Source organism: Bison bison, unplaced genomic scaffold (genome assembly GCF_000754665.1).
Source record: "Bison bison bison isolate TAMUID 2011002044 unplaced genomic scaffold, Bison_UMD1.0 scf7180017864204, whole genome shotgun sequence".
Lineage (NCBI taxonomy): Eukaryota > Metazoa > Chordata > Mammalia > Artiodactyla > Bovidae > Bison > Bison bison.
This window is the reverse complement of record NW_011494776.1, coordinates 248,477-269,739: the sequence shown is the minus strand read 5'-3', so window position 1 is coordinate 269,739 and position 21,263 is coordinate 248,477. Positions and strand designations below refer to the sequence as shown.

The window sequence follows — 21,263 nt, the reverse complement described above, 5'->3', positions numbered from 1 at the left end:
AAGTGTTATTCAGTGACCTCATATAACCAACACATAGTAGCACATGTTCTGTAAAGTAAGTTTACTTTTTACAGTGTTCTTTGCTTTTTTCAAACCTCTATGGTATAAAAATTGACTTGCTTAGTTTATATGTCAAGAAGCATATTTTCAGTTGCATTTTAAGTATCTTTTTTTTGTTCTCTGCTGCTAAAATATATGTATTTTAAGTCATCCATTCAACACATCATTCAGCGCTAGTGAAACAAGTTAACCTGTCTTAGGGATTTTCTGAGCTGTGAAAAAATACTAAAAATCTAGTCCAGGGATTGACAGACTTCGTATAGAGCACTTCCTATAATTAGTAAATGTCTCAGAGGCCTTGCAAGCCACTTCGTCTCTGTCTTAAGTCTCCAACTCTGCCTTTCTCTTGTAGAAAGCAGTCATAGACAGGATGTAAATACCTGATCACATCTGTGTTCCAATAAAACTTACGTAAAAAGACAAAGAGCAGGCCAGATTTATACTGCAACCAGACCCCCTGATAACTTGGGTGACTTCCCTTAAGTGCCACAGTTTTTCATTAACAAGGTTGAGACAAAACAGGTCATCAAGATCCAAGAACAGTGGTCCTCAGACAAAGAGGCTTCGATAGTAATATGTTTATTGCATCATCCATTTAAGGGTGCAAGATACAAACACAAAACACTTCTTAATTTAAGGAGAATATGAAAAGATCAGGCAATTCCTATAGTACTACTACAAATACAACCTTCACCTACAGTAAAATGAAACCATTTAGTCATTTTGGTCTTCATCCCAGTCTTTCTTCCCACTTGGAGGCTTGGGCCCACCCGCTGGTTTTGCCATGATGATCTGCAAAACAAAATTCACACGAGTACACTTACAAACTCAAGCTTTAGAATGAAGAGAAAGAATATTTTTCTGAGCCTGCTTTGTTATTAAGCAATCATCACCAATGAGCAATCTGTTATTACATCGCATATGGAACACTAGCGTAATGTTGGTTATCATCCAGCAGGTGAGCTTTCTGTTTTGTGGACATTAACAGCAACAAAATTCACATTCATTAGCGGGAGGCCTTCCAAGACATGCATTTCAACAACCCAATGTGCGGAATGTGAGAAACATTTGCATGCATCACTGTCATCAATCAGTTTGGCACCTGATTTGCTATTTATATATGAGATTCATCTTGCCAACCATCTTTATCCCAATTTCCTTGTGGTTTAGGAGCTTTAGGTCCACCTGCCAGTTTTGCCATTATAATCTAAAGTGGTTGATAGGTAAAATATATATATATATTAAAGTTCAACAATGATATTTCCTAGTACCCTTTAAGTACAAGAATTGTGTTCATAAACAAAAGTCCTAGCACCTAGCTGCCTAGAAACTTACACGCCAGAAGGCTCATTTATCTAGAATGCACTAACCCACCATTTCATAAGTATGACCATCTAGCGTTTTTAAAGGATTTATGTTTGGGCAGAAAAAAGGTGGTGGTTGCAGCTTTGGGCTCAAATGAATTTGGGAGAAGTTAAAGTTAGTTGGCTTTCCACAGAGTAGAACTTCTAAAACCCTGAGAGAGAGATATATATATATATAAATGAATTTAGCTTGAGTCTCATGCAACACAAGTCATATCTTCACTACCACCTTCAATAGAGTCCCCCACCCCTTTTCAGAAGCTGCTTTCATGAAGAACTTGAAATTCCTGCAATAACATTTTACCAGTGAGTTAAGTGTTAGTCGCTCAGTTGTGTCCAACTCTTTGCAACCCCATGGACTGCAGCCCATCAGGCTCCTCTATCCATGAGATTTTCCAGGCAAGGACACTGGAGTGGGTTGCCATTTCCTTCTCCAGGGGATCTTCCCCCAGGGATTGAACCTGGGTCTTCTGCACTACAGGCAGATTCTTTACCTACTGAGCTACAAGGGAAGCCCATGTAACTACTGGGGATAAATTCAGATTGTATTAAAAGCAGTAAGTAGTATAATTTTAGAACCTAAGTATACTTCAATTAAGAACACAGACTGATGGGCCTCTTTTCAGAGTTTCTGATTCAGTGGATCTGGGAATGTGTATTTTTAACAAGTTGTTAGGTGATGAGGATACTATGGATTAGGGAACAATTTGAGAACTAGTGAATTAAACACCTGAACAAACACTAATCTAGCCCTACTACACTGTCCAATGCTGAAAACTTTTCAAGTTCTTTTCTAAAATCCATACTATGCAAAATTAGGTACAACTATACTGAAGAGTACAAGCTCATTACAGTTGGATGGGTTCCTCAAGATAGGTATGTAGAGTGCTAACGGCAAAAACAATGAACATCCTCCCTTAGGGTAAAACTTAACACAGCCTTCCTAGGTTAAACCCCCGAATCATAAGTACCTGTGTGAGAAAGGCACTTGTTATTAACACTACTGTCTTGCTTGGCTAACTGGCATGCAAAATATTCCTTAAGAAACTTTTACTGTGAGACTTTCTGCTTATCTCATGCTTCAGTCTATTTAGCTTCTCCTGTCCCCTTCTACTTTTTCTTGGGGCCCCCATTATCTCTGCTTACAAACTCCAAAACCATTTTTTTGTAACAACTGTATGATGCACTGATGTAAAAATACACAATTACTAAATCCAGTCCATGGATATCCAGTTCCATTCCTGGTCATCTCACATAGCAAAGAGTTCTTTACCGAAGTGAAATCTGTTTTGCTATAATTACAACCAACTGGTCCTTGCTTAGAATAAGTCCCATCTCCTTTCCATTTCTATGTAAAACTCTCTTTCCTTTCCATTTCTACCTAAAATTTGCTTCTCCCAAGATTAATTTGGCATGATTTTCATTTAATGGATTTACACTATGGCTCTAGCAATTAAAATTTTCTACTCAATATTTAAAAATTATTCATTGGTTAATAATCACTCCTAGAATTCTAGAAAAAAATAGGTTTCATTAAGTTTACTAGAAAACACTTTTGAAAAATTGTGTTTTCTGATTTAACTCAATTCGAAATAGTCTTCACTACTTTTCTTCTTTGCCTAATTCCTCAAAAATATTAGCAGAAATACTATGATAATTTTAACACCTGAGGACCTTAAAACCCCCAAGACAACATCTGTCACAGAAGAACGCTTTTAACCACCAGGCCGGCCCTGTCATCTTCACATTTCCTTGATGGTAGTACAGATAGTGGTCCAGACCTTCCAAGAACCTGAGTGGACGCCTGAAACAGCACAGTAAGAACCCTATATATATAACAACACTCTGCTTTTTCTCACCTGTACAAGTCTATCAATCAGGTACAATAAGAGTGTATTCAAGTTGGCAGCATCACTACTCCTCTACTTTGGGACTGTGTGCTAAATCACTTCAGTCATGTCTGACTCTTTGCGACCCCATGGACTGTAGTCCACCAGGCTCTTCTGCCCATGGGATTCTCCAGGCAAGAATACTGGAGGGGGTTGCCATTTCCTTCTCCAACTTTGGGACCAGGAAATAAAATATGTTGATCTTATCAGTGAAATGGCTAAGAGACAGTATACACAGCATGGATATGCTGGATGAAGGGACAGTTCATGTCCTGGAGCAGGAGAGCATGAGATTTCATCATGCTACTGATAATGGCATGCAATCTGAAATATATGAATTACATTTTTCTAGAATTTTCCATATAGTAGTCTGGCATAACAGATGACTTGTGGGTAAAATGAAACCACAGAAAGCAAATCTGCAAACAAAGGAGAGAATACTGTAGTCTGTAATGTCTGCTTCAGGGTTTTATGACCCTTCCATATTCCATATGGAACTTCCTCTCTTAAAGAGGGTTTTAAGATAAAGTCTTGAAAACTATGAATCTAAATGAGATTTATTTTACCCATTTCAGTTCCCAAGTGGCAAAGGAGTCTTTCATTGGAAAAATAATTTTAAATTAGCTCAATCAGTAATTTCAATACAATGTATAACTATAACAGAAAAACAGAACTTTTTTGGGGGGAAGGAGGACTACTTTACTTTGAATAGAAAGAGAATATATTTTCATGTTTTAGTCCCATGAAAATATACTTTGAACTACATAAAAATTATTATTTTTAAAGAACAATATTTCATTTCTGACTCACCTGATCCACTCTGAGAACAGTGACGGCAGCATTAGTAGCCAGTTTAATAGCCCAGTATTTTCCCAGGTAAGTATCTAGAACACCAGCTTCCAACATGTCCTTTACAGCAGGAACTTCAGCCTGTCAACACAGAACTGTTTTTATGCTTTCATTCTAAAGGTTTACGTGAAAATACTTATACTCAATAACAGAAACATGGCTACTTAAATAAAACTAGAATAAGTAGCTAGGCAAAGTACTACCCTATGTACACAATAAAGCAGAAGGATAACTAAATTCTCTATCAGACAAACTGAAAAAGCTGTTGTTAAAATCCTGTGCTCACAAATCAGAACATTTTCTGATTTTCCTTTTAACGTCTATTTTTACATTGTACATTCACAAAATAAAGTTCACTTTTTTTTCTCCCAAATACCTCAATATCTAATCCAACGTTTTTATTTCCTTCTTGATGTACTGCATAGAGTTTAGAGATTACTTCATTGGCCTTAACTCCAGAGTTTTCTGCCAGTGCCCGGGGAATAGCTTCAAATGCCTCTGCAAACTTCTTAATGGCATACTGTTCAAGTCCAGGGCACGTCTAAAACAAAAATGTGCTCATTACTCAATTTTATTCAAACAAAAACAAGACAGTCAGTTTATACACAGAAAGCCATGTACCTCTCCATATGATGTGATCTGTTTGGCTAATTCAATTTCTGTTGCTCCACCTCCAGGTACAAGACGTTTATCCTATAACATACGGTTAAAAAAAGTCACCAAGAAGCAATGTCCAGTTTCCTAAATCTTTTCAGATTCCAGCACTCCACCAGACTTAGAGGGTTAAATCTGATTCAGTTACAAATTTTATAAAACTTGAATTCCAATTAAAAACTGGAGTGATCTGGACAAGCTATCTTACCTCACCGTTAAGGTCTGGTATATGAAAAAGAAGAATCAAAGTGAAGAATGGGAACAACACTGTGCAGTTACCTACATTTTCACAGGTCCAGCACCAATAATTTACTGAATAAGAAGCTGAAGTGCAGTGGAAGAAAAACCACCATAAACTCTTTTAGACAGTTAAAAAAAGGAAGCCTTGATTAGCTGCTCCTTTTCATATTTCATTTTAGAAAATTCATCAGCAACAAAACACTTAAATGGAGTCTTACGGAAAAAGGTGCTGTGCTTTACACAAGCCACTCATGTTTTTCATTTTGAAGTTTTCAGGATGTTTAGGAGTCTGCCAACTGTGTTTTTGAGGACTTAAAATTACTAAGTTATGATGAATGCTAATACTGACCCTTGTGAGAACTTTGAAAGTATTGACACCATCATCTACTGCCCTCTCTATATCATCCATCAGGTTGTCTGTAGAGCCTCGAAGCACTATGGTAGAAATGGCACCATCTTCCTTTTCTGTCAATAAATTTATATTAGGAGATTAGTAAAAGAAAATGAACTCCCTACACATCAAATATGTACATTTTACCATGACTACTCACCATGCTTAAACACAACCACTTGTGTATCTCCCACCTCTGACAGGTAAACACTGTCACAATGCCCCATTTCTTCAAGGACAGGAGGATTCTGTGAGAAAATGATTCTTGTAATAATCTAAATAGGTTCAACTATCTTTTAATAGTGCCCCAAATACATACCAATCTAGGAAGAGCTGTAGCACCAACTGTTTTGCATAATCTTCTGAGATCCCATTTTGAGTTCAGCCTTTAAAAAACAAAACAAACACCTTAACAGGAGATACCATAGTAAAACACAAGAGATTAAACAGGAAACTGTTCATAGGGCCTCAAGTCACCTTCTTTCTTCCCTGAAGGTTCAAGCTCAGAACAGGTTTGGACTGCACTGTGCAATCCAGCCACTTACGTTTATGGAATTATTCTAGAATTGAGAAAGTTTTCAAGTCTCCTTAGGAATGTCAAGGGTTTGTAGTTGTAAAACACAAAGGAAGCCCTGGCACATAGAAAACTTTTGCTTTACTTTGGGCAACTGAATGTTCTGTGAGAAAGAGAACAGTGATTTCCTCTGCCCATTATATTAAGAAAGGTGGGAATGGTTAAGTTGTCCAGTGTAATCCATAAACAAAGTTTGTTCCTAACCCCACACTCTAGCTAACAGTGTGTACCAGATTTGTGTCTGGTCTCTTAAGCTCTTCCTCTTGCCTGGAACACTCTTCCCTTGCTCTCTTCAATTAACATCTGTTAACTGGTCCTTCAGCTCTCAGTCTAAAGGTAGGTTTTCTCAGAGATATTTCCTATTCTCCTAGACCAAGTGAAGTCCACTTGCTACGTTATCTAATACCTCATACTCTCCCCTTTTAACATGCTTAACAGTCTTTATGGTGTGCTGAATTTATTTGTTCATTGTTTCACCAAAGTCATTTACAATATGGAATAACAGATGCAGTCCTCTCTTACCTCACCAACATGATATTGTATTTGTTTGCATAGTGAAGAGCCATGTCTGCCACTCTGCCACCTGTTACTACGACATTTGCACCAGTATCAGCAATAGCTTTGACTTGCGCATCCATGAGATTTTCTTCTCCCTTACTAAAATTCATCAGTTCTTCAGCACTCTTTATCAACACCGTTCCCTAGCAAAATAAGCAAAGATTTTCTTTAAAACCATTTCATCACTTTGGTGTTCAAAGTCACAGAATAACATTAAAGAAACAATTTAAACATGCACATATTATGAAACAGAATATAAAATCTGTACGAAACTAACAGAAATGCAGCTTGCTCCTAGACCAACAACTTCTCCCTCTGCCACACTCAGCACTAATATATTTGCTCTTTGACAGGCACTTTTCATGGAAAAATTAGAGAAACTATACTATGAGAGGTCAAGCAGGTGTCCTGACATCTGTCTTCTGATGTCAACTAATGTACTGAAACAACACTGTGATTCTCAAACTTCCTCTAAAATGTGGACAGAATGACCAGGCCCATCCCACCCCAAACCTATATAATTTTAAAAGCCACCAACTGCTCAAGATCTCAAGAATTGCAGGGATGAAATCAACAGTGACTTATAAACTTCAGACTTACTATGTATTTTCAAATACAAACTTCCAATTATAACTGTTACTAACTTCAAATTATGTTAGCCTATTTTTGTTTCAGGATGCTCCAGAATTTCAACGTTATTTAAAAAATTGCAATGAACAGCCCACAAATATCATTTTTTCATTGAACATTTAATCTGGTGAATGCCATATTCACTGGATTAAGAGCAAACTCCACCTCAATGTTACTGAAAAGGAAGCCCAAATTTTTACCTTCAAGATTCTGAAATCTACATACCTTAGTTTCTGTTATCATGCCATCAAAAGGACAAGAGTACACTGCTATTTTTGCATCTTTGACAGATGTTACATCACCTTCAGTCTCCTTCTTAAAAACCATGCCATGCAGTACTGAAGAGGAATGCACACCAGAGCCCTGAGGAGTTAGATACCAAAATCATCAATGATTTCATGAAAATAACATCAGGGCTAATTGACTGCTTCTGCATGTACCAAATATATTCATTACTAAATAATGTACTACAGCAAGGCAGGGACTCTTGGGGATGATACAGTGGTGGACAGTAAAGCACAGCAGTCTGTTCATTGTAGGGATCACCGTGGCAATGAGCCACAGTTATGGACCGGGATCCTGCAGGATACTTGGGGAAAAATCAAAGAACAACTGCTCTAAGCCATTCATTCACTCAGCACCAATATACCAGGCTGGACTGTCAGTGACACGGACAGAACAGGGATCAACGCCAAGTTTTTGATTTCACACGCACACCAGGTAACAGAGAAGGGGAGGCAGCGCATGGATGGTTAGAACACAGCATGTATATCACACACACAGCTAGCACACGTACTTATGTAAGTTAAATTTGACTATGATAACAATCACATGTCAATGTGTAAAACCAACAGTTACAGGTTTTACTGTATCACAATTTTTATCAAGTATATACCTTTTAGATATTAAAAGTATGAATTTTATTACAGAGCAACAGAAAAACTTGAACCACATTCAAAATTCCCTTCTATGCTCATTTTTATAAATCAGCATATATGAAGAATACAAATATTAGTATTTTGTTTATGCACTAAACCTTCCAACAGTTATGGAAAAGTGATGACAAGAATATGTTGATATCCTTTTAAATTCAAAATATCACAATCTAGCAATATCAAAATCTTAAATGAAGGCAGGAAGTCTTAAGTCTCTAAAACTTACAAGGTAAAATTTAAATTAACAGTTTTGGGGGAGGGGCAGGGGGAGGAAAAAAGACCTATCTAGATAACACTGATGCATTTCTAAACTTACCAGAATCTTACAAACTCTGATGTTATCAACATTGAAATGGCCAGAGTCAGGAAAAATGGATACTGTTAAGAAAAGAAAGACATATCAAAAGATATATTGGGAAAACAGAGAAAATATCTTAGCCATATGAAGACATTTTAATTTTGGATTTTTTCATTTACTGATATATACTCACCACATGCCTGAGCTATAAGCTTGGCCAGAAACACTTCATTACCATATTGTTTACTCATTACAGAGGTATGAAGTAGAGACGACACTTCATCAACATCCCGTAGATTTTTTGCAGAGCAACATACCAAGTCAGGAAGAATCTCATGAGCTTTTTTGCAGGCTATTTCATAACCTTCTATGACCTTAAATGTAAAGAGTAAAAATACTTCCTCAAAGGACATAATTTTGACGTGTCTTAAAGTATCTCATTTTGGTAACCCTATGGATACAGTATTTTCAATAGAAAAACACAAAGCACACTCCCAGGGTAACATTCATGGCAAAGCCTACTATTTAAGAGTGCAGGCTTTGGTGGCAGCCCACATTTGAACCCCAACTGCCATTATTAGCTACTCGAGCAAGGTTTTTCTAACTTAAGGCTCACTTTCCTTATCTGAAACAAATTGGGATTACTTTTAATAGGCCCCCCTCACAGGGTTCTTGTAAGGACAGAATGAGACATTGCATGGGAAGCACATGTACTACAAACCCTGACACAGAGAAAAGTGCACAGTACTAGCTATTCCCATAGTACTGACTTAAGTTTCAAACAGTAGGTATACATACACAAGCAAATTTGAAACAGGGGTAGGTTATAAAATGGACAGTCACCTCTGAAACTGACAGGCCAAGTCTGAGAAGCTCTTCAGCTAATTCCAGAAGAGCTCCAGCAAAAACCAGAACAAAGTTTGTGCCATCTCCAACCTCTTGCTCTTGCATATGAGAGGCCATTACAATCATTTTTGCAGCAGGATGCTGTACCTGGTAGAAGGGGTTTGAATTTAAACAGTAAGTTAAACATTTGACCCTTAAAGCAACATGAAATTTTTCCGTTCCATTTCTTCTTAAACTAACAGACTCCAATCTCCTATGGGTGAAGTAACTCTTCTGATCTCACCTATAGTGTGGTCACAAGAAGACAGTCCAGGTCCCCTTACACCCGTCAGCACGAGTGCACCACCGCAAATGACGGTAACCTCACAGGGCACTTTCTTTCAACGGTCAGTCGCTCAGTATGTACACTGTATACATGAGGTTCCTAACACTATTACAGGTTCACTAAATTAAAAAAGTAATTCCAACCTAAGGCACTTTTAAAAAAAGGCTTCAGGGGTGCTAAAGTAGATGTCATTTAGCTTGGTGGTAAGTCTCAATATTTATGTACATCCTCATTAAAAGGGGTTATCAATTATGGTCTAAAAAAAGAAAAATATAAAATATTTCTTAAAGTGTATCAAAATTTTAAGTGGTCCTTCCATAGAATTTACGAAGCTTTTTAAAGAAATAAGCAAGGAGTGACAACCGACAGCACTGAGAAAACTAAACAGCTGACACTGGTTTATTATGAAGACACTATCCCCATCATACTTATATGACTCCTGAGAACATCACGGAGTACAATGTTAACCTTCATAATGACAAGTCCCTCTACAAATATCTCGTCGATCTGTTTGTTCAATATTATTACTTTAACACTGTATTATTATTTGCGCTTCCCTTGTGGCTCAGATGGTAAAGAAATCTGCCTGCCATGTGGGAGACCCAGGTTCGATCCCTGGGTTGGGAAGATCCCTTGGAGAAGGCTATGGCAACCCACTCCAGTATTCCCGCCTGAAGAATCCCATGGACAGAGGAGCCTGGTGGGCTACAGTCCATGGGGTCGCAAAGAGTTGGATACAACTGAGCAAGTGACACTCTCATGTCATTATTTAAAAAGCTGGAGAAACGTTAACTTATCTATGGAGTTCTGACTAAAGAATTAACCCTGGTGCTTTAAGAAAAATTCCCTAAGACTTAACATATCCTTCAATTAGCAGCTGGCTGAGGAGTAGTTCTCCATGTGTGATCAAGCGCCAGACTGTCTTCATAAACCCGCTGACAGTTATCTATTCTACAGACTCTGTACCATCAAAACTGTAGGTGAACAAAATTCCACCAACTGATTTAATTTCACAAACACAATTAAAACAAACCCATCTTAAAATATCAGCAGTTTCTACATTATAGAATAATTCACTTTAGTGTCACGCTCTAAAGACAACATTCAATTTGATATTATCGGCAAATATATATGTATATTTTATCACAACCAACCTCTTCATAAATAACAGGAGATTTTAACAGGAGCAAAGATGTTACACATAAAGAGGATTCTCTATAATTAGGAATATCTATACAATGAATTTTCAAGTTGGGAATAAAAAAAAAAAACCTTATTATCCAATGTGAATGAAATAAAGGTTATTCGATGTTAGAATACACTGAATTTTTGACATCACCAAAACATTTCTTGGGTTTTTAAAAGAAATAACTTACTTCTAGCTCTCTTAAAATAGTCGCTGCATCGTTTGTCACAAACAATTTCTCCAGGTGGTTGATAACCATTTTGTTCATTCCTCAAAAATAGTTAGAAAAAGAAATCCATCATCACTCAAACCCTTCTCCAGACACCAAAGAAAATCCAGTGAAGAAACACAAATTTGCTATCCATTCCCTGAAATAACTTTGTAAGAACTCAAAACATATTACCTATTCTTAAAGCCACAACCCAATGGCTTCCCCTGCCTGCACAGCTGTATTATTTCTTTCCTGTCAATTTCATATTTTTGTTCAATTTAAATTATATTGAAATGTACAAAGACTAAAATTATTTACTTGAAAGTATATTTGTTTTGCTTATTCCATAAATTTGTATCAATTAATTCAGTTGATGGTGGGAAGCAAGAGAGAATTTTTCTCCCTTAAATTGTCATTTTACGTAAGAGACTGTTTCACAGCTGTAACAATGAACACCAGGTACCACCTCAAAGGTGAAAGCACGATAACTTTTCTATCCTCTCAATAGGACAAAAAGTAACATTTTGCTTCCAACTTTCCTAAAAAGATCTGAACTGCTGATTAAAGATTAGGAAAACTGTACAGGAGTTACTGAACTGTGAAACAGTTTTCAACACCATACTGTATTATGGCTAAAACTCTCAATTTACATATAATATCCTCAAATAAGTTTCAAAGAACTACTATACGAAATTCTATTATAGTACTGTATTTTTTAAAACATGAATTTAGAAATTACCATTTGGTCCATATGCTGTACGAGTTGTTTGGGCCAGCTCCTTGCAAGCCTGTATGTTCCTGTACACAGCCTCTTCTAATCCTGAAAAATGCTGTAGAAGAAAACTTCTGATTAGGCAGGACAGTGAATCTCAATAATTTCTTCATTTTTAAAATGGGAGTAATATAACAGTACCTGTCTCAAAAGACTGTTGATATTATCAAGCAAAATTTATGTATGTAAAGCATGGTGTTTGGTGTTCCTATGATACCACAGATACCATCATAATCTATGATCCATAGATTTGTCCACAAATTGAATAAAGCATGACATTTTTAGGGACAATGGGTACCTACTTACACATCAAAACATAAAGCCTAATTTTTTTAAAGTGTAGTGAAAAGTGCAGAGAAGAGTGCTAAGACTGATTAGAAAAAGCATATGAACCATTGCAGATAAAAATACCTTTCCAGAGTCTACCAATTCTTTCTAAAAGCTGAAATGTGGTATGAATATGATAAAACCTGAGCACTGTAGAGTCAACAGGTCTATGTTCAAAGGGAATTAACATATTTGCCTTATACATTTTTAGAACTAAAGCATACAGATTTTGAATTCTTATTTGAACTGAAACAAACTGCTCGTTTGTACACATTAATTCCAACATGTATATACTGAAAACTGAACTGCTCACAGTATTCAAATTTTCAAGTTTTACAATGAACTTCTTTTAGACATGGGATTTACTTGTGAGTCTCAGATAAATTTCAAGAGCCTCTGTTCATGTGAACATTTTTTTAGAGCTGCTTTGCCTGACAAGAGTAGGCATTTGCCACAAGTGGTTATTTAAAATTTAAGTAATTAAAAACTCAGTCCCACAACTGCACTAGACACAGTTCAAATGCCCAGTAGCTACATGTGACTAGTGGATACCACAGTGGATAATGCTGATACAAAACACTTCCATCATAGCAGACAGACAAAACTGCCTTATACTCTCCTTTTTTCCCTCACTCCCATTCTCTGAGGAACAGCCACTCTGATCATAAATCAGATCCTACCCAACAGTTCAATGACTTCCCCTCACTTTGAGGATAAAATGTAAATCCCCTGTAAAGGCTACAAGGTCCTACACCCTCTAATCCTTGCCAACAACTCTTCTAATTTCATCTCTTACCATTCTTGCCCTCCCTTGCTAAGCTTCAGTCTCATCTTTTTCCTTACTGTTTCAACAAGTCAAACTCACTTCATCCGGAGTTTGGTCCCTTATTGGTCCTTTAGCCTGAAACATTTCTGCCTTTAATCTTGGCCACTAAGCACAGAGCTGAGAGTTCTTTCCTTAACATCTTATTTATTGTTCAACCCCAAACTTTCCCTTTTAAATTTTTTTTTAGAGGCGCACTTTCAATTTCCTTTATCATTATTTGAAATTATCCTTTTGCTTATTTGGTGAGTTATTTCTGCCTCAGAAGAATAAAAAAATATGGACACTTTCCAGCCTTTTAAAAAAAGTGAGTTCATGTCATTTTCAGCAAAGCTCTTTCACCAATACTTACAGTAAACCTCCTTACCTACTAGAGTCACGTTATCCCCAAAGTGCATTCTTGCCAACAAGAAACCTAGCTCCCTCAAACTGTTATCACAAATGGAACCACACTATCTACACTCCTTTAAGCACAGAAAGTCTGGGGGACAATAAGGGAACACAACTATTTGAACATAAAAGACACTTACAGTAGTGTGTCTAAGACATTTTTTTTAAAAAACATGCTGTTGAAATTACTTTCAAGCTCTCGCCATAAAACAAAAGCTTTACTTAAGTCAGGGTGTCACTTACTTTGTTGGTTACAACTGTTTCCGTCCAATCTCCCCAATTGAAAGATGAGGAAAGTAAGACCCAGAGAATTAAGTTTTACCTCAAGCTGGCTAAGTTCAGACCAGAACCCACTGGGATTGTAACTAAGGTTTATCCTATTACAATGCACTATTTCTGTGAACTAAAAAGGGAGCCCGCCGTTTCTCCTTTGCAAGAGTTGCCTCGTCCCTCTCCTCCCCGGACCACCCGCTCCTGGAGCCGTTTCGCAGTACTCAAAGCAACTTCACCTACGTTATTTCACCTACTTCGCGCCTCACAAAGGAGAATCTCCTCACTCCCGTTTTACTGACGGAGGAAAAATGCAAAGAGCGGCCTTCACACCCTGTGCGGCGACAAAGCACAGAACGCGCTGCCTGCGGCCTCGTCGCCCACTCGCCGTTTCTGGCCGCTTGTCCCCTCTGCTGGGTTCGTAAAAAAAAAAAACCGAAATGCCCGCGGCCCTCGGCGGCCGAGCTCTCCCGAGAACACCTCCCTTTCTGGAATCTTCTTTCCCTCCGACCGCTATGTCGGGTGGGCACGCCGGGCACGTTCGTAGGTTTGTCTTCTTGGCTGCGGCCGCCGCGGCTCTCCCACCTCACTCCCCCTTCCTCCTTTTCTTACCTTCGCTCCCTCCTTGAGCATCTGGGCAAAGCCCGGGGCCTTGGGGACGTGGAGCGCCATGACCAGTCTGCACTGAGCCGTTCACGCGTCCTCTCAGAAGATCCTGGAGGAAGCGACAGGCGCGCACAGCTTTCTGGGAACGTAGCGTGCGGCCGGCTCACGCTCCTCCTCTCTCTTCAGCCGGACCCGCCTCTTCCCCCGACGGCCTAGTCTATGAAGTCTCGCGAGAAGGAGCAGTTCGCGCCGCCAGAACTGAATTGACGATTCTCGATCTGGTCGATCGATGGGGCGGCTCGGTCGGGCTGGGCCTTCTGTCTTCCGGCCGACGCACGTGTAGGCTGCCTGGCGGATGTGGCTCGCTGCCGGAGGTTTGTTCCCTTCGCTTAGACTCACAGGCTCTGTGCTGGGGACTTTTGAGTTTTGTCAGTTTTGTCCTTGAGTTTTGCCACTCCTTCCAAGAGTAGCTTCCGTGTAAATCTTCCAGAGCTTCCCACGATATCAGCCAGGTGGGCACCCCTTTTTTTCCGAGGCCGAGCACCTGCCTTCATCCTCCAAATCTGTGGTTGAACTTGCGCTCAGACTTGGGCCCTGTAGCAGCTCTGGGGACTTGAAGGTGATAAATGAAAATCTGAAAGGAAAACTACGTACTGAGTGCTCATATGTGCCAGGCCCCGTTATTTCCTTTATGTTTGGTATCTTAGCTAGTGGTCAATCTTTTATTAAGTACTTCCTTTTGCAATTTACAAAAGGTAGTTTGTACAAGATCACAGCGCTAGTAGTGTTAAAACTAGGATTTCTACCCAGATTAGATTGCAAAATGCACTTTGTTAGACAACTGTATTCCCCTTTCCTCCTTTTTTTTTCTTCTGTTTTTTGGCCGCCCCACAGGCATGTGAGATCTTGGTTCCCCTAACAGGAGTGGAACCCCGCCCCCCCTGCAGTGGAAGCATGATGTCTTAACCACTGGAACACCAGGAAAATCCCTTTCCTGCTTTTTCTTGGAACTATAAACCCCTTTTACTTTCCCACAGTCCTTTAAAACCTGACCTCAGTGTCATCCCATATCAGCACATGACTGATTTCAAAAGACTGAATGAAGACAGAATCCTTTAAAGAATAATTTCACAGAGTGAAAGTAATCCACTCTCCTAGTAGAAAATATAGACAACTGAGTAGAACGTTTGGCTTGTCTTTTGTTCCTTGGTCAGACACTTGCAAATGATTTATTTTCCTTAAATCGGGACAGATTTAGTGTGTCTTAAGGAATAATCAAATGTGTTACATGTACTATAACTTTTTCTAATTAGCACTTAAATGCGTAATTATTAAAAAATATTTTTGCCAGCCATCTCAAACAAACTGTATGTGAACCACCTTTTGGGAAACATTCAGCGATCCTCAAAGGGTGGTCCAAGGACAATGGGAGATTTCCTTACGGTTTAGACAATAAATAAATGAAAACTAATTCATCTCACTCAAAAAGACCATTGCTTATAAACATAACCAGCAACAACAACAAAACTGAAAGAGATTAAAGATGACAATAAAATTTTAATAATAATTAAGGTATCAAGTCTTGGTAGAGACCATGGTAGATAATTCGAGGATAAAACTATTGATGAATCAAATTTCCATGGTAAGTTTTAATAAAACATTGATCTGGGGACTTCCCTGTCAGTCCAGTGATTAAGACTCCACTTTGACTGCAGGGGGCGTGGGTTTGATTCCTGTTAGGGAACTAAGAACCTGCATTCCTTAGCAACACTGCCAAAAATAATAATAAAAATAACAATAACAAAGTTTGAAAATTGATATTAATTTTAGTCAATTAAAAAGGAAATGGGAAGGATTAAATCAGTTAAAATCTTCTGTATGGTGATTGATCAAGAATTAAATTGATTTAATTGCTAAGAAGAATGCTTTTTAGATAAAAATTCATTTTGTGTTACTTGGAGTAGATGGTGTATTCATAATTGTGAAATTAAAAGCTCAAGGGCAAAATTTCCACTGGATCCAAATAATTAGCCAAATATTCCTCGCCCAGACTAAAAAGTAAACACACTCAGTATGGCTCGGGGGCTGGGTCCTGGTCCCTGCTTATGGCACCTGTATCTTTGCCCTGTTGGCCTTCCTCTCTGTCTTCTGGCCACAGAAGCCTGAATAGTTCATCCTGTCTGCTTTACCTCCTCTGCTTCAAGGTCTCAGGCTCTGCTCTGCTCTACCTAGAATGCTCACCTGCTCCCTTTTGGCTGAGTTAGTTCTACTTCAGTAAACAAACGCTTATGTTAGAAAGCCTTTGATGACTCCCAAGACATTCTCTGTGAGTCATTCTCACAGCTTCCGTGCTTCTCCTTCATAGCACTTATCCTGGTTATGACAAAATTTGTTGCAGTCTTTCCCAACTGGTAGGTAGGCACTGTATTGCCAGCGTATATCACTGAACATTGCATGAAGCAGAGACTTATCGGATGGCTAAATGGGTGTCTGCGTGTTACTGAAAGGTGTGGGGTCTGGCTGCTCACTGCTCAAAAGCCAATAAACAGGCCAGGTTGGTGGAAAGGAAAGTTTGCTTTATTTCAGATGCTGACAGCTGGGCAGGAGGGTGGACCTCTATCCCAAGGCCGACTCACCTCGCTGGCAGCCGGTGGGGCAAGAGCTTTTATAGACAGAAGAAGAGGGCTATGTGCAGAAACATCACAGTCAGCTCTGACAGTCATCTTCAAGTTGGTCAGCAGTGGTCTGACTAGTGTCATCTTGGTGGTTTTAGGTACAATTAATATTCAGTTCTAGGGCGGGTTGGTTTCCACTGTGTTGAGGCCAATTCTCGGAATTGTGGCAGCCCATGTCATGGCTACAGTCTGGTCATCAGGTAATTAACTTCTCCACCTGGTAGGGGTTTCAGAATCTATAAGACAGTTCACAAGATATGGCTCAGAATTTTCTCTACAGTGTTAGAGAAAGAACTAAAGGTCCTTGACTATGCTTAATGAGTATATTATTATTATTTGTTCTCCTTTGACTGTTTCCCTGTTTCCACATGTTCTCATTTCTCTGATTAAACTTATGCTTTGACTAAAGTTTTCCACAAACAAAAGTCAGGCTGAGGACATGGGGTGGGGTGGGGAAGGCCCATCACATCCTGCTCCTTTTTATGAAGAGAAGACCAAAGAATTGGGAGATGAGGTTTCTAGTCATCTCTACATGCTGTGAAACCAGAAAACAACACAAAGCAATCAAGAGGGTTTGCTCAGGAGCTTGCAAAGGCCAGGGAGACACAGTTCGGTCCCTAGCATTCTCTGTGCTTATAGGAACATTTTTGTCCTGATTACTTTAGCTGGTAAATCAGATGAGGTTTGCGTTGATGAACGTATTGTCCTTATCAGATCACCACCTATCAGCTTAGGTGTTGGACCACCTTTCTGTCATTTGAGGAATTTATTCTGTGAATCCCATAGTAGGAAGAACTGTTCAAACATCTCGTCTGTTAAAGAACAAATGAAGACATTCCTTAAGCCTCAAGTCACCAGGAGCCACTTTTATGGGGGCATGCTGAATGGTAAATTTGTCACCAACTTGATTTGCATTTAGAGGCTGCTTTTTCACATGGGGTAAACCTGGAGAGGTGACTTCCCTCTATTCTGAGAGTACTGGTCTATGAGTTAGGCTCTCTGAGGTTGCAAGGAAACAAAATGCTGAGATCACTTGGGGTGGTTATTAAGAATCACAAAAAAGTAAGAAATTGCACAAATATCTAAGAGCCAGATGACTTTTCATGTATACAGATAGGGTATCTCTGAGTTACCAATCTCATATCTTAGTTTATCGCTGTTTCTATGCATTCCACCAAGCTGGCATTTGATTCTCTTTATCTCTTTCAGCTGATTTTTCTTCTTTCTACATCTTAGCTTTGGCTGGCATCCTTTTCTCTATGTCTTTTAGTTTTCCCACCCCCTTCAGAATGAGTCTCTGTGTGTTTCATTCTTAAACATCCCCAAAAAAGGGTCTGGTTCATTCAATATATTGCTATCTAACAACTCTCCCCCCACCCCAGGTTTGACTGAATTCTCATCAAGGATACTACAAGCTTCTGTGGCTGCCTAGGCTGAAACAAGTCTTCCTGGTGCACTTAATGGTGACCAGTGGACTAGGATCATCTGTGACTTTAGTATAAAGAAAGCTTTGCAGCTGTTTTGTGTGAAAATGAGCTCTGCATGTGCCTGACATTCAGAGTTTCATCACTAGTCCAGTCAATTTGTCCAAGGCTAGGCTGTAGTTAGCGTCTCCCTTAAAGCCTTTCTGGATCCACGCAAAGTAAAAAGAAATGTATATTTAATTGTAGGCTTCCCAGGTGGCGCTAGTGGTAAAGAATCCACCTGCCAATCCAGAAGAGTCAAGAGACAAGGGTTCAATCCCTAGTTTGGGAAGATCCCCTGGAGGAGAAAATGGCAACCCACTGCAGTATTCTTGCCTGAAAAATTCCATGGATAGAGGAACCTGGCGGGTTATAGTCCATGGGATCACAAAGAGCTGGACACACAGCACACGCAGCACAACACACAGTTAATCACTTCTTGGTTATTACCATTCTGAGAATGGAGGTCGTGGACTGGATGAAAGTGATCATTTCCCCCTCACTGTAAATGTTGGCTTAGTTGTCCCATGACTATTTATAATTGAACTGGTTCAGTTACAGGGATGAGAAAGGTGAAATGGAGTGAAACAATGTATTTAAATTCTATTCTGAGGCCTTAGATCTCTAGAGATTGGTGAAATCTCTTAGATGACTTGAGAGAGAAGTTCCCCTTCAGCTGTTATGAATGGATTGTTGATAAACTAAAACTATGTTTATCAGTCCCTCTCTTAGTAAAATTAGAAGTTACTGCCTTAGTTCTGCTAGATTGGCACGCTGGTGTGGTTCTCAGACCAGAGAGCTGAAACTGTATGTCCAGGTTTCCTTGCAGTTATATACGGATGTGAGAGTTCAACCATAAAGAAGGCTGAGCACTGAAGAATTGATGCTTTTGAACTGTGGTGCTGGAGAAGACTCTTGAGAGTTTCTTGGACTGTGAGGAGATCCAACCAGTCCATCCTAAAGGAAATCAGTCCTTAATATTCATTGGAAGGACTGATGCTGAAGCTGAAACTCCACTTTGGCCACCTGATGGGAAGAGCTGACTCACTGGAAAAGACCCTGATGCTGGGAAAGATTGAGGGCAGGTGGAGAAGGGGGCACCAGAGGATGAGATGGTTGGATGGCATCACCAACTCAAAGACCATGAGTTGGAGCAAACTCTGGGAGATAGTGAAGGACAGGGAAGCCTGAGTGACTGAACAACAGCAACTTGCAGTTATGATTCAGGACATAAATAAGTCTCCACCAGTCAGAGACCTTATGTGAGGGTTGCAAGGTGGTGGGGAGACAGAGTCTGTTTTCATGCTGCTTTGCTCTTCCAGCAAGCAGAGTCATGAGCCGATGCCGTTTTGGCATTACTGGTCCACTAGTTACTCTGCGTGCAGGGGCAGCTGTGGTGATGGCGAAGGCTTCTTATCCTGGCTTCCTGCTCTTTGCATCACAGCTGCAGTGGTGTGTTCTTGATCTCAGGCTGTCCAGTGGTGAGTCCTGATTCCAGCCTTTCTGATCATACAGGAAATATAAGCTCCCAAGGTGGGTCAGTTCTGAGACACCTAGGATTTATTCCTGGAGGCCCACCTGAGAACTTGCTTTTCCATTCGTCCATGGTGGACTTCTGAAGCATCTGATTCCTTGTATGAAACCTTTTCTGTTTCTGATACCTAGAGTGGTTTCTGTTTCCTACATGGAATGCAGATGGAAGCAATTGCTGTGTTTGTGATAGTGGGTGGGCTGAGGGCTGATAGTTTAGGAGTCCTAAACTGAGACAATTATTATTCTCCAAGAGGCTACCTGGATTCGTATTCTTGGAAATGAGAGTTCCAAGAAAGCAAGCAGAAATGGGCAAGGGCCTTGTCAAATCTGCTGCTATCACACTGGCCAAAGTAGGTCCACGCCCAGGGTCAGTATAGGAGGGCAGCCTCAAAGGGTGTAGACAGAAGGAAGCATGAAAATTGAGGACAAGCGTGCAGTCAGTGTACCAAAGGAACCAATTTACTGTGTAGGATTCACTGGAAAGCAGCATTGCTTAAATTAAAATTTTCTTTTAGTGCACAACTGATATTTTTTGTTTTCTTGAGCTGCAGTGAATGGCTGCTAACATCTATATTGAAAAGATTCAGGCTGAAAATTAGCATGGTAGTTCTTTGCACTGTAGAACTTTGGTGTCTTAGTTCAGTTTAGATCAGTCACTCAGTTCTGTCCAACTCTTTGCGACCCCATGAATCATAGCATGCCAGGCCTCCCTGTCCACCACCAACTCCCAGAGTTCACCCAAACTCATGTCCATCAAGTCGATGATGCCATCCAGCCATCTCATCCTCTGTCGTCCCCTTCTCCTCCTGCTTCCAAATCCCTCGCAGCATCAGAGTCTTTTCCAATGAGTCAACTCTTCCCATGAGGTGGCCAAAGTACTGGAGTTTCAGCCTTAGCATCATTCCTTCCAAAGAACACCCAGGACTAATCTCTTAGAATGGACTGGTTGGATCTCCTTGCAGTCCAAGGGACTCTCAAGAGTCTTCTCCAACACCACAGTTCAAAAGCATCAATTCTTCGGTGCTCAGCTTTCTTCACAGTCCAACTCTCATATCCATACATAACTGCTGGAAAAACCATAGCCTTGACTAAACGGACCTTTGTTGGCAAAGTAATGTCTCTGCTTTTGAATATGCTATCCAGGTTGGTCAAAACTTTCCTTCCAAGGAGTAAGTGTCTTTTAATTTCATGGCTGCAATCACCATCTGCAGTGATTTTGGAGCCCCCAAAATAAAGTCTGACACTATTTCCACTGTTTCCCCATCTATTTCCCATGAAGTGATGGGACCGGATGCCATGATCTTTGTTTTCTGAATGTTGAGCTTTAAGCCAACTTTTTCACTCCCCTCTTTCACTTTCATCAAGAGGCTTTTGAGTTCCTCTTCACTTTCTGC

At 39.7% G+C, this 21,263-nt stretch overlaps 1 protein-coding gene and 1 long non-coding RNA gene across 3 annotated transcripts in view; one reads left to right on the top strand and one right to left on the bottom strand.

Annotated features, from left to right (window-relative positions):
• Positions 1-623: 623 nt before the first annotated feature.
• Positions 624-14,382, bottom strand: CCT8 (chaperonin containing TCP1, subunit 8 (theta)). Of its 2 annotated transcripts, XM_010844663.1 has the most exons (16): positions 14,205-14,382; positions 11,750-11,840; positions 10,990-11,069; positions 9,286-9,435; positions 8,636-8,816; positions 8,461-8,522; positions 7,435-7,572; positions 6,544-6,722; positions 5,767-5,833; positions 5,608-5,695; positions 5,406-5,521; positions 4,784-4,855; positions 4,539-4,703; positions 4,124-4,243; positions 1,163-1,267; positions 762-852 (listed from the first exon to the last, which is right to left on the bottom strand). In XM_010844663.1, exons 1-15 carry the CDS (start codon positions 14,262-14,264, stop codon positions 1,175-1,177), a joined length of 1,662 nt encoding a protein of 553 aa, XP_010842965.1. In that variant the 5' UTR covers positions 14,265-14,382; the 3' UTR covers positions 762-852; positions 1,163-1,174. The 2 variants fall into 2 exon arrangements, with proteins under 2 accessions (XP_010842966.1, XP_010842965.1); XM_010844664.1 differs by lacking the exon at positions 1,163-1,267 and having other exon boundaries at positions 624-852.
• Positions 14,383-14,446: 64 nt separating this feature from the next.
• Positions 14,447-21,263, top strand: part of LOC104991969 — a 10,082-nt gene continuing 3,265 nt past the window's right edge. The window contains exon 1 of the long non-coding RNA XR_825644.1: positions 14,447-14,572. This is a non-coding gene — a long non-coding RNA (uncharacterized LOC104991969). The remainder of the gene's footprint in view (positions 14,573-21,263) is intronic.

Coding starts and splice junctions, on each gene's coding strand:
- CCT8 (XM_010844663.1), bottom strand. CDS start 14,264: ATGGCGCTCCACGTCCCCAAGGCCCCGGGCTTTGCCCAGATGCTCAAG. Junction 5,834..6,543: donor TACAATATCATGTTGGTGAG/GTAAGAGAGGAC, acceptor TGTTTTTTAAAG/GCTGAACTCAAAATGGGATC. Junction 5,696..5,766: donor CTACAGCTCTTCCTAGATTG/GTATGTATTTGG, acceptor ATTTTCTCACAG/AATCCTCCTGTCCTTGAAGA.